Source organism: Esox lucius, chromosome 8 (assembly GCF_011004845.1).
Source record: "Esox lucius isolate fEsoLuc1 chromosome 8, fEsoLuc1.pri, whole genome shotgun sequence".
Lineage (NCBI taxonomy): Eukaryota > Metazoa > Chordata > Actinopteri > Esociformes > Esocidae > Esox > Esox lucius.
This window is the reverse complement of record NC_047576.1, coordinates 21815640-21828569: the sequence shown is the minus strand read 5'-3', so window position 1 is coordinate 21828569 and position 12930 is coordinate 21815640. Positions and strand designations below refer to the sequence as shown.

The 12930-nt window shown below is 44.0% G+C and overlaps 1 protein-coding gene across 1 annotated transcript; it reads right to left on the bottom strand.

Moving 5' to 3' along the window:
* Positions 1 to 2829: 2829 nt before the first annotated feature.
* On the bottom strand, positions 2830 to 12843 carry uhmk1 (U2AF homology motif (UHM) kinase 1). Its single transcript, XM_010872287.3, has 8 exons — positions 11817 to 12843; positions 10561 to 10895; positions 8771 to 8962; positions 8418 to 8512; positions 8176 to 8252; positions 7825 to 7923; positions 6954 to 7042; positions 2830 to 6828 (listed from the first exon to the last, which is right to left on the bottom strand). The coding sequence occupies exons 1-8, from the start codon at positions 12121 to 12123 to the stop codon at positions 6682 to 6684; spliced, it is 1341 nt and encodes a 446-aa protein (XP_010870589.1). The 5' UTR covers positions 12124 to 12843; the 3' UTR covers positions 2830 to 6681.
* Between the last annotated feature and the right edge of the window lie 87 nt (positions 12844 to 12930).

The window sequence follows — 12930 nt, the reverse complement described above, 5'->3', positions numbered from 1 at the left end:
TTAAATAATTATATACCCATCAATGTTCACATGCTATTGATAGGAAAGCACTACTCCGAAAACACACTTCACATGAGGTGTCTCAGAGGTCATGACCTATATAAAAATACTCTGTCTTTTCTAATTTGCGGGACATTGCAAGAGTCAACCAATAGAATATAAAAATACGTAATACGTATGATTGGTTTACATGTGAGGACATTTTTATAAATACATTCATGACACCTTAAATGTGCATTCAGGGATTTTTTGGCACTTTTTATAAAAGTGGCACTATCATGCCTGAAAGGATGTCTGAAAATTGTGTAAATGTCTTTAAAACCACATGTCCTTAAAACCACTCACTTTCAAACTTGAAATTTCATGGTTGAGATATGACTGTGATCTTGCTTATAGATTGTGCACATAAAAACATATTAAACATCTAGCCTGGCTTTACCAGTTCTAATTGCCCCTTTCATCCTTACCAGTGACTAACTCCAGAAGATTAAGAGCCACAAATCACTTCAGAGGGATTTTGTTAGAATCAAAGATTGACCCTTCAGACTCATACATTTAGGTAGTCTTTACCATCAGTCATCTGTTGATCGGTCGTCCAGGGGTGCAGTGCAGCTGGGCACAGCCCTGAACAGGTCCTCTTTATAGGCAGGCTGTAAACTGGCAGCCCATGAATGGCCTGGAAGTCCCACGGTTCAGTTACAGGAAACAGCAGTACAATGTGTTGGCGGGCTGTGGAATGCAGAGTTACAGGGGTCTAATCTATTAACTTGACTCCTCAAACTGCCTTCAGTGGGATGTTGTTTGACAATGAGCCATGTTCAAATGGAGGCTTACTATGTATTTTTAATACTTACAATGGGAAATAAACAGGACAAAACACTCCCTTACTCATGGATGGACATCTGCTCCAGGGTTTTGGTGACTACTATAGCACAGAAGCCTGGTGGACTCTGCCAGTTGGCCAGACATCTATGCTATGCCAAAATAATGTCCTGTTTGATTTCTTTAAATCCACCATAGAAATGTATTTATTTACAATATTGCTTCTGTGCCCACACACTTCTAATTCAGAACATTTGGCCTAAAAATACAACCCTGTTTCTAAAAAAGGTTGGGACGCTGCGTAAAATGTAAATAAAAACAGAATGCAGAATTCAATAGAAAATAGTAAAGACAAGATATCAAAAGTTGAAACTGAGACATTTTATTGTTTCTTGAAAAATATATGCCCACTTTTAACTTTTTTTTCAAAAAAGTTGAGACAGGGGCAACAAAAGACTGGAAAAGTTGTGTAATGCTAAAAACCTAAACCTGGTGGAATATCTCAACAAGTAATTAGGTCAATTGGCAACAGGCCATTAACATGATTGAGTATTAAAAGATAATTCCAGAGAGGATCACTGCATGGGCTCAGGAACACTTCCGAAAACCATTGTCTGTGAACTCAGTATCTCGCTGCATCCACAAATGCAAGTTAAAACTCCACCATACAAAGAACCACATATAAACAAGATCCAGAAACGCTGCCACCTTCTCAGGGCCCAAGCTTATTTAAGATGGACTGATGTGAAGCGCAAAACTATTCTGGGGTCTGATGAATCAAAACTTTTAATTATTTTGGGAATCATGTATGGCACGTCCTCTGGGCTAAAGAGGAGACCATCCGGCTTCTTATCAGCGCACAGTTCAAAAGCCAGAATCTGTGATGGTATGGGGGTGCATTAGCGCACATGGCATGGGTGACTTGCACATCTGTGAAGGCACCATTAATGCTGAACAAAATAGGTTTTGGAGCAACATATGCTGTCATCCAGATGTCTTTTTCAGGGAAGGCCTCGCTTATTTCAGCAAGACAATGCCAAACAACGTTCTGCACATATTACAACAGCATGGCTCCATAGTAAATGAGTCTGGGTGCTAAACTGGCCTGACAGCAGTCCAGACCTGTCCCCTATTGAAAACATTTGGCACATTATTAAACAAAAAATATGACAAAGGAGACCCCGAACTGTTGAGCAGCTGAAATCCTATATCAAACAAATATGGGAATACATTTAATTTTCAAAACTACAGCAATTGGTTTCCTCAGTTCCCAGTTCAGAGAGTATTGTTAAAAAAAGAGGTGATGTAACACAGTGGAAAACATGCCCCTGTCCCAATGTTTTTGAAACATGTTGCTGGCATCAAATTCAAAATGGGCAAGTACTTTCCCAAAAACAGTATCTCATTTGATATGTTGTCTTTCTACTATTTTCAATTAAATATTAAGTTAAATGATTTCCACATCATTGCATTCTGTTTTATTTGCATTTTACACAGCATCCCAACTTTTTTGGAAATGGGGTTGTAGTTGTAGGCTTTGATATAGAACTGATCGGTACATTTAGAACATTGGAAAAGGTACCAGCGTGTAAATACTGCAATGCAGGTTTGATTGAACTGAACCCTTATATTCCTTTTCTAATTGCATCAGCCTGGATCGTTCCACCCCTGAGAGAGTTGTGGAAAGCAATTATTTGTTGGCTTGGTGAGAACATCAGGGCAGGGAAATCAATCAGTGTATGATAGAGATCATGAGGCCTTGTTAGATTGGTAATGTATTGTGTCTGGACGTGAGGTCTGTTCTACCCTGCAGCCAGACAACTGCGGGGATCAATGAAAAAAGACAGCAACACGAAGTAAACATATCTATTATTAATGGCAGGGTGTTCTGAGATATGGCTGTGCTGGCCCCTACTGGCAGTTCTATGTTATTACATATTTTACATGCACGGTCTAATTATTTAGCGGTTTCAGGCTGTAAATACAGAAAAATTTGATTAAAGACAGTAACGTTTAGCATTCTTTATTGTGAGATAGGCAACAATAATACAAGATATATAATCACTCCCATTTAATCACAGGTTTCTGTGTGACAATGCTTGGACTTGCACCCATTTGCGCATCTTCCATTATACATGTGTTACATTCTCATATCTGCCTTTTTTAAGCTGATCTCAATTGAGTTTGAGTGAGTCGAGGAACTCAAAATGAGACACTTACATTCAAGTTAGTTTTAGTTCTGTGGGAGACAACTGTTGGTCTTTGTATTGGAGGCTGCCAGCCTTTAAGTGCAGCAGGTCTTCACCAATCCCAAAGATTACAAAGTGTTGCTCAGAGTCAAAAGTGATAATCATTACGATTGTCTAAATGGGGAAGGAGCTTGATTGATAAAACACTGCCAGCATAATATTTTATTCTGTAATAGTCATCTTTTATGGTCTAATATATTGCTTATAATTAAATTGTTTGATCAGTGCCATGAAGCAGGGCTCATCTCAATTCAGTACAAAATAATTGCCCATTTGTGCATATTATGTCTGCAAACAGCAGTTCTGTAACAGCTCATATGTGTAGCTAACAAACCTAAATGAAACAACATACCAATGCCAACCAACATGGATCTAGGCAGATATGTGAGGCCTTCCCTTCACGCACGCACACACGCACCAGACCTGGAAAACTGACACCAAACCCCATAACCTTTACACCCAGCTAAGTGGAACTGTGGACTCTTTGGGTCAAAGCAGATTTCTGATGAGACTGTTTGAGCCGTCGCTAATTGCCACAGCCTTAGTTGGCACACCTCGGTCCCTCACCTTCACAGACATATCCAAAGCAACTTGTAGTAACTTACGTATCCACGTACCCACCCACCCACACACACACACAAAATCAATATCCCTCCCATTGAGAAACATCAATTCACCTCCCCATATGTGTAACACCCCCAAACCAGTCTAGACCTCACCACACTGCCCCTCTCAGGCAGAGTCCCAGACAGGGGCTTTATGCATATTAACAGGGCCCGGCATGCTCCTGGACAGTACAGGGAGTTAAATGTCAGATGTCAGACCTGACACCCAGACACACTCTGCCAACCAGTTTCTGAAGAGACTTGGCTTGGCCGACTGCTAATCAGAGACACTCCAACTGCTTAGCAAGAAAACATTCCAAAGAAAGTTGCACAGTCATTTCGTTTCCAATACAAGAGTGTAGATTATTACAAATTGCCTGGAAAGCGATTTAGTTATACCAGCGGTCCTGGGAAATGAAACATCTAACCTGACAAGGAATGAGCTCGGCCTCAGGCCCAAACTACTGCGGCATACTTTGAATGACTCGCAGCATTGCTCACAACTGGTTCTGGTTCTCTGGTATTCGCTCTGTTTCACTCTCCTACACTGCAGGCAACCACCGAGTTGGACCTGTTTTCCCTGTTTAACATTGTGAGCACAGTCATCCTTCAACAACAGTCTGCTCTACCACCGCCAATCTAATACATATATTATAGAAACAATTTTGCACATAGCTAGCAGGCGGCAGAGCTTGCTCACAAATCCATTTCAGCCATCGAAATGTGTTATCAGACACACAGACGCACTCACTTGAGTACTAATATATTTTAAAGAGGTAAGAAAAGAAAAAAGAAAAAAAAAAAACTGCATTCGGAGAGGTGGCAAAACAGCGTAAACAAAACAAAAATCATCTCCCTGAAAATGTTTGCATAAAGAAATGCTGTCCTCACGCTCCATGGTTGTGGAGATTAGGAAGGAATCCATAGAGGCTTTGATTGGGATCTACTGACCACCACTCTGGGAAAGGGTGTTTATTGAAACATCCGTGAACACAGTAAACAGGAGCAGACTGTTAGTGTTAGATTGTAGATGATGACGGAGAAGTGGCGGTAGAGACGGCAGTTGAATGCGTGTTTCAACCCAACATTGCAGGCGTAAAACTAAACGCATGAGCGGAAGATCAAGCATTCTGTTTTCAGAGAGAAATGGAAGCTAGGTTGAGGATGGCTGCATCCCTGAAAACCGGACGTTTCTGTTTTATGGGGACTCCGTGGATGGTGCCAAGAGGTCTTAGAGTCATTGCTTTCACATTATGGGAGGATTTAATAAACGGTATATCTTTGTAGCAAAACGAGTAAATCTTAGTCTATCAACAACAATGTGCTTTAAAGTCATTTTTGGCTCATGTTAATAAATGGTCTCGTTCTCAAACAATTTAAAGGGCATCTGGGAGGGCTCAGCAGGCAGGAGAGAGCTACGGAAGTTCAGCTAGGTTCTTTATCAGAAAGGAAAACAAGCCCTTTGTCCAGTCTGACGGCTGGGAGGTGCAGCAGTATTCATAAAGATGGCCAGGATACCATTAGCCTGCTAACCCCTGCCTGAAAATGCCTTCCCATTCAGAGGCTTATGTGCTCCGCTGCCTAGGACTCACAGGGTAACTGGAATTAATATGAGCAGCAGACAGGCAACAAGAGGAGTCAAGAGACAGGCAGAATGAACACCGCCCCTAACCTTTGACTGTCAGTAGAAACACAACCTGTGAACTATCATTTAAGTGCATGCAATATAGTGCTGTTGGTTTTTAACATCTCACGCACACAACACGGGGCTACAGAAGCCGGCAGTATCAGAACACTACATCATCTCACCAGAATCCACCAACACGGCTCTCACACACTGATATGGTATGCAGACTATCAAACTCACAGACCTCAGTTAGAACTGGAATAGTAGGCTGCTGTACTACAGCGCTGACAGCTTGAACGCCACCCAACTTCAATATTAGTCTGCGAAAACCCACATTAATGAGCTCCAAGCATACAGTAAGCTGGTTGGTATGTTCAGTACAGTTCCAGTGAATGACGCGTCCCTTTCATCAGAAAATATGTGATTTATATAATGTACCACAAAAGCGTGCTGCAGTTTAGTGGCTGGAGTTTTTAACTGAGAATGTTATTGAACTCAGCGTGTTTCTACTAACCATTGCAGTGGTAACTTCGGAATTCAAGTGTTAAAACAAACGTCTCGTAGGAAAAAGGTCACAGGAAGGTCATTTTAAAGAAGTGGAAATTGCGGCTCAACCGTTGACGAGGACATTGATCAAACACTAGGAAGAGTTTCAATGACCTCAATCAACATGCAAATGCTGTATCTCAATTGGACACCCCACAGGAAGTGTCCGGCAACAACAGTTCATGAAATGTTCATTGGTTTGTCAAATTTTCTTTTACAAGAGGCCGACATTTTCAAATATTCAGATTACGTTTTAAACCATAAATAAACTACACACTGCCAACAGGATTACCAAATTAAGATAAAGCATCTAGAAGACATTCAAGAAATTGCATATGAAGAAATGTATGCCGCTGTAATATCAATGGCTTTCTAGGTTCACGAGAAACTCCTAGGGCACTTGGTACTGTAGTTGTGCTCTACAAAGTGACGGGACCAAAATGTAATTCTGTGGGTCAGAGTTTGACCTCGGCACAGCGTTCAAAGTGAGACAGTGTGCAGCTTTGACCAGTCAGGATCTATCGTTGCTGTGACAGTTAAACCACAACCCTGTGATAAACATCGTCTGGATGGAACAGCATCATGCAGCAGTATACCTCCCCACAGGAGGACATGAAAGACCGGAAAGGGCAAATGGTTCTAGTCCAGACTGGCGCTACATCCAGGAAGCTACAGGGCACAGTAGGCAGGTTAACTCTGGCCCTAGAGGCTGCAGAAAGCAGTGTTGATCTGATAGGAGTATATGCATAATGACAGTGACAAGCCCAGTGACTGGGACCTAGGCCTTAGCAGCAGACAGTGTGGCTGTGTTGATCCATGCGAGCCTGTGCGTTCACTGCACGGTCTGGTATAGGTAACCTCTCTTGTAAGCACTCAGGGGATAGAAGGTGGCAACGACAAATTTCCCGTCGAAGGTCCGTCCCGTCAGCAGTCTTTGGGCCTCCTTGGAGTCGCCCGCGTTGGCGTACTCCACGAAAACCTGGGGGGAACAAACTCACACAGGTTAAGCTAGCCGGGAGAGGAATGGAGGTCCACGGGGGGGGTTACCAATCCATCATACAGAAAGACCACAGGGAACTGGTTAGGTGGCTGGCTGTGTCCTACCTGTCCTTTGCCTGGGTTCTCCTTGGGGATGAGGAGGGAGACCACGGAGCCATACTTCTGACACTCCTCCTTCATGTCCTCCAAGATGTCTGACAACACAACCGCCTCATGCTACTTAGTGACCATAACATGGGCATCAGTGTAGAACACGCTCATTAAAAGAAGCCCACCACAGAATTGGACACTTGTACAAGGAATGAAGGCAAGGTGCACAGCTGACCTGACTATTCCCTGCTCTCTTTAATTCCACATTACGGTATGTGCACACGAGCAGACCCTGTGTGATTACATCAGTTAGAGATGTCATTAAAATTAGAGAAAGCGCAGGTAACCTAAGCTCTGGCAAGCGACACGCCAAGGGTCTCCGTTAACATGGCTCAAGGTCAAGGGTGAAAATGAAACGTACCCTGCCCATTTGCGACTACTGTTTGCTTTAGAGCGAATGTAAGTTAGTGTGTGTTGTGACTGTGTGGCGACTCTTTAAATGCGGTGTACTTCTTCAATCCTCTCTGTACCTCTTTGGGGTTGGATGAATGGTGCTGGCCCTCTGCTGGGTGTGAATGTATAAATCACCGTGCTAGAGAATGTACAGTACCTGAGAGGCCTATAATGGCTATGGCACCTTCCTTATGGCATGGCAGCAACTCAAACATTTCAACTTCATCATGTCTTGTGTGTGTGTCTAAGACTGATTTCAGTTTCCAAACAATTCGGTGCCATGAACCGAATGCCTCATTCTCACCCAGTTGTGGATGACAGCAGAGCCACAGACTATCTTATGAAATGTAGCGTACAAATAGGGAAAGGGCATATTCCTTTAGCTTGACTGGGGGTCACTGGAGAAGGCTGGTTAGAAAACACTGTGCCCGACCTTCGTACTCCTCCTCATTGTGCAGATGGCTGTCATCGATCAGGTTGAGCAGACGCAAAACAGGAGAGGGCAGGAGAACCAGGTCTTCTATGTGAGGGGCTATAACACACAGACACACACTTTCCTGAGTGACTACGTGGAGGGTTATTTGTACACCACTCTACAATGATTGTAATGGGTTTCGTTTTAAATGACAGGCCCATAATACAAAACGCATCATAAAAAGATACAAGATCGCCGGCAGAGATAGTAACAGGAGAGTGGGGGCAAGAGAGATGCTCAGAGGTTATGCTGTGTAAGACGTAACCAGCGCATATCGACGGTGGACTTTGCATGGGGCTCCGGACATACCGAAGGGAATGCTGAAGAACGGGTTAAGCAGGGCCGCCTCGGCTGTGCCTCTGTGCTTGGGGTCGTTGTGAAGCATGCTGCCGTCGCACACAGATATTACACATGGGTGTTAAAAGTGGCCCATCATTCAAGATGAACACCATACAGTTAACTCGAAACTTCAAAATGACAAAAGAAACTGAAACAAAGCACGTGTGGTGTTTGAGGTAGTGCAGACGCAGGTGTCCGTTCACTGTGGTTACCTCTTGATTAGGTCTCTGAGGTGGTAAACGGGGATGGCGGGACACATCACACTGTTACTGGCAAAGATATGGTCGACTATCACTGCACTGTTGCACTGCAGGAGCAAAGAACAGCAGGCTAAGAACGGCAGCTTGGACAACACACCCCGGTTGTCTAAGGAATAATTACACTTTAAGTCATTTGGTCGACACCCAGAGTGATTTACAAAAGGACTTTCGTAAATCCAGCCCCTCAGACTACATGGCAGAGAATGGTAACTGGAACAGATGTGTTAGTGCTGGAGTGTAACAAAATCTTCCACACAGTAAAAGAACAAACAAAGAGAATTTGGAGAGCCCTAGACCAGAGGTACCTTCCACTCGGGTGTCCTGACGGTGTCTTTGAGCTTGATGCCAGAGTACATCTCCAGCAATATGATGCCCAGGCTCCAGAGGTCCACAGCTGCCGAGCAATCCCCCTCCACCTCCAAACCCGCCTGGGCAAGGGCGTTCTGACGCTCAGCCTCCGGGGCACGGTACCCATCCGTCTGGATGTACTTCACATCCTAGGAACACCCAGGCCAAGAAAATACACAATCAAATGGGCTGAGGAACACACAAAGTTGAACATTTCTGGTATTATTCTCTTGACTTGCTGCATAACTCAACACTGCAGGCAGATGCTAAATCCCACTTGGAAATGCTGTCTCCCAGACACCTGTAACCCAGTCCAACTCCTGTTTCTCTCCCAGACAGCTGCAACCCAGTCCAACTCCTGTTTCTCTCTCAGACACCTGTAACCCAGTCCAACTCCTGTGTCTCTCTCAGACACCTGTAACCCAGTCCAACTCCTGTGTCTCTCTCAGACACCTGTAACCCAGTCCAACTCCTGTGTCTCTCTCAGACACCTGTAACCCAGTCCAACTCCTGTGTCTCTCTCAGACACCTGTAACCCAGTCCAACTCCTGTTTCTCTCTCTACAACAATTGTAACCCAGTCCAACTCCTGTTTCTCTCTCTACAACACCTGTAACCCAGTCCAACTCCTGTTTCTCTCTCTACAACACCTGTAACCCAGTCCAACTCCTGTTTCTCTCTCTACAACACCTGTAACCCAGTCCAACTCCTGTTTCTCTCTCTACAACACCTGTAACCCAGTCCAACTCCTGTTTCTCTCTCTACAACACCTGTAACCCAGTCCAACTCCTGTTTCTCTCTCTACAACACCTGTAACCCAGTCCAACTCCTGTTTCTCTCTCTACAACACCTGTAACCCAGTCCAACTCCTGTTTCTCTCTCTACAACACCTGTAACCCAGTCCAACTCCTGTTTCTCTCTCTACAACACCTGTAACCCAGTCCAACTCCTGTTTCTCTCTCTACAACACCTGTAACCCAGTCCAACTCCTGTTTCTCTCTCTACAACACCTGTAACCCAGTCCAACTCCTGTTTCTCTCTCTACAACACCTGTAACCCAGTCCAACTCCTGTTTCTCTCTCTACAACACCTGTAACCCAGTCCAACTCCTGTTTCTCTCTCTACAACACCTGTAACCCAGTCCAACTCCTGTTTCTCTCTCTACAACACCTGTAACCCAGTCCAACTCCTGTTTCTCTCTCAGACACCTGTAACCCAGTCCAACTCCTGTTTCTCTCTCAGACACCTGTAACCCAGTCCAACTCCTGTTTCTCTCTCAGACACCTGTAACCCAGTCCAACTCCTGTTTCTCTCTCAGACAAACTCTTGTTTCTATCGCCATCTCTTGGCACAGCCAGAAGAGGACTGGTCACCCCTCTGAGCCTGGGTCCTCTCTAAGTTTCTTCCTAAAATTCAGCCTTCTTAGGGAGTTTTTCCTAGCCACTGAAATTACACACTACTGTTGTTTGCGCCTTGGGGTTTAAGGCCGGGTGTTTCTGTAAAAGCACTTTGTGACAACTGCTGTTGTAAAAAGGGCTTTATAAATAAATGTGATTCATTGATTGAGTCCAACTCTTGTTTCTCTCTCAGACGCCTGTAACCCAGTCCAACTCCTGTTTCTCTTTATGATGCCTGTAACCCGGTCCAACTCCTGTTTCTCTTTAGGATGCCTGTAACCCAGTCCAACTCCTGTTTCTCTCTCAGACGCTAGTAACCCAGTCCAACACCAACACTCCAGGCCACCTCACCTGGTTGCCCTCCTTGAAGCTGAGGCCAAAGTCAATGAGTTTGAAGCACTCGTCGTCGGCACTCCAGAGCACGTTGCGCGGCTTAAGATCAGCGTGGACATATCCCTCCCGGTGAAGAAAGGCCAGGGCCTCCAGGACGTCCCTGGCACAGTGCTGGACCAGCCACATAGAGTGGCCCTGGGGCAGGGAACCACCACCCTGGGGAACGGCTGCCTGGCTCTGGGCATTGACCCTCACCAGCAGCTCAGACACACTGACATCCAGCAACTCCAGCAGCAGGCAGCGCGTGGCCACACCAGCATGGCTGTGGTTGGTGAACACCCCGTACAGCGTTACTACAGAGACAAGAAGGGGTTTTGAGTGGGAGGTGGACAGGGTTACAAAGATCTCTTTTTGAATGTGTCTTTTACAGATCTTTAAAGCAAGGTTATCACCCTGTTATCTTTATATCATAATCATTCAGCAGACACTCCTATCCAGAGCGATAAGTGAATGCGGACGTGTTGCCGAAAGGTTTTCGAAAAGGGCAAGTGATATGAAAAGATGGAAGTCATTGTACTCGCATTTCATGAATGTAAAATAAATGTAAACTAATTTTGTTAATGAACAGTGCAGATGTTTGGTGACAAAATTACACTTTCTGAAATGTTTTACCTCATTATGTTACAAAATGTTGAATCTGAACTGTTCCTTCAATTGATGTGTACTTTTTAAAAGAAGTCCTTGCACATAGGTTTTAGTACGAAATACTGCACATTATAAAGTACAGAATCTGAGACGTCCTGACACTGCTGCCATTGAATGAGCGACTAGGTAACGATCAAAACAGTGAGAAAATATGGAATTTCCTTATATGGGGCAACGTAAACTCCTCAAGATCTTATCTTCATTTAAATTGTTTTAGAGCAGATAAGAATATTGAACTTTACACAAACATGACAGACAAGGTAGGGTTACTAGGACATGTTAGTCAGGGTCATTAACAGAGTTGGTTGGATGTGACTGAGATGGGTTTTATGATATGATCAAGTGTTGAAATACCAGCACTGCCAGGAACCTATATCAAAGTGAGGCAAGACTAAGACTTGGAACTTGTTGTAATAACAGATCAACAAGCCGCCTAACACAGACCTAAATGAGACGACCAGTAGTCCCTCATACAGTTATTACACAACTGAACATTGACATCGTAATTTCAAAGATAGTGTATAGCATACAATCGTATTGTATGACAACAGATAAAAGGTTTTTTTTACCAATGTTTTTGTGTCCTTGGATGTCTTCCAGCACAGACCTTTCTTTGTGATACCCGTAATCACCGCCTTGAGAGTCTGCCTGGAACTCCTTAACCGCGGCCGTGCTGGCTCTCCCAGAGCTCACCCGGTATACAGAGGCTGAGACGCCTTGCCCGAGCCGGGCCTGGACGTTCCAAATCTCGCCAAATATTTCAAACAACACCGGCTTCATGGCCTGATCAACGTTTCCGGGGGATCCTGAAATCAATACCGAGCTGGTATCTGAACGGTGTAATTTCCCACTTGGATCTGAACTGCAGTGAGCCATTGCAATATGATTAGTAAATCAATACAGCTAGCTAGCTATACATTTAAGACAGAAGTACGCAGCTGCGAGAACATAATCAACCAGCGAGACAGTCCGAGAAAAAGACCGAATGGATCGAATTTAAAAAGAGTAGCTTGCTCTAACGAATCACTGTGCCCCATTTCTTTTCGTGGATATTAATATCACTGGCAGGTTTCAAATACCATTTAATCTAGACTGACCAAGAACGAGAGCCTCGCGTAATGTCTGATTCATGTTTACATATAGTAGTCTGTCCACGAGAGATGAGCTGCAGTTACACTCAAGTGTCTATTTCTGTTGACATGTAGCTAAGAGTGACATTTGCTAGCTGGCTAACGCTAGCTTTTCTGCTGAATGGGAAAAAGTTGGTTAGCTTCTAAGGGTATTTGAAAAGCTACAGCAGCGGCAAACAGTCACTCAAAGAACATTTCATACAAAGGATCAAAGTATAAAGGATCGAATTGCATGTATTGAAACCTAACAATTTGGCTAAGCAAAGTAGTTTGCAAATGCGAAAAGTTTCTTATATTATATCTATGACTATTTTGTTTAGCCGGCCATCTTCCAGGAAGCAGCATTTGCCAGTCATTTCAAACGTCACATATCTCCGTTTCTACTTCCTCCCGTACCTGATTGGATGAATCGTGCCTTTTCCCCTACAGACCTAGAATCAGTCTTATCTTGGTTCAATAATGACAAAATGAATAGGGTACAAATAAATCTGGTAGTGGATCAGTACGTATTGAATAGTCTCATAAATACTTTACGAATTATCTGAGAAGATGA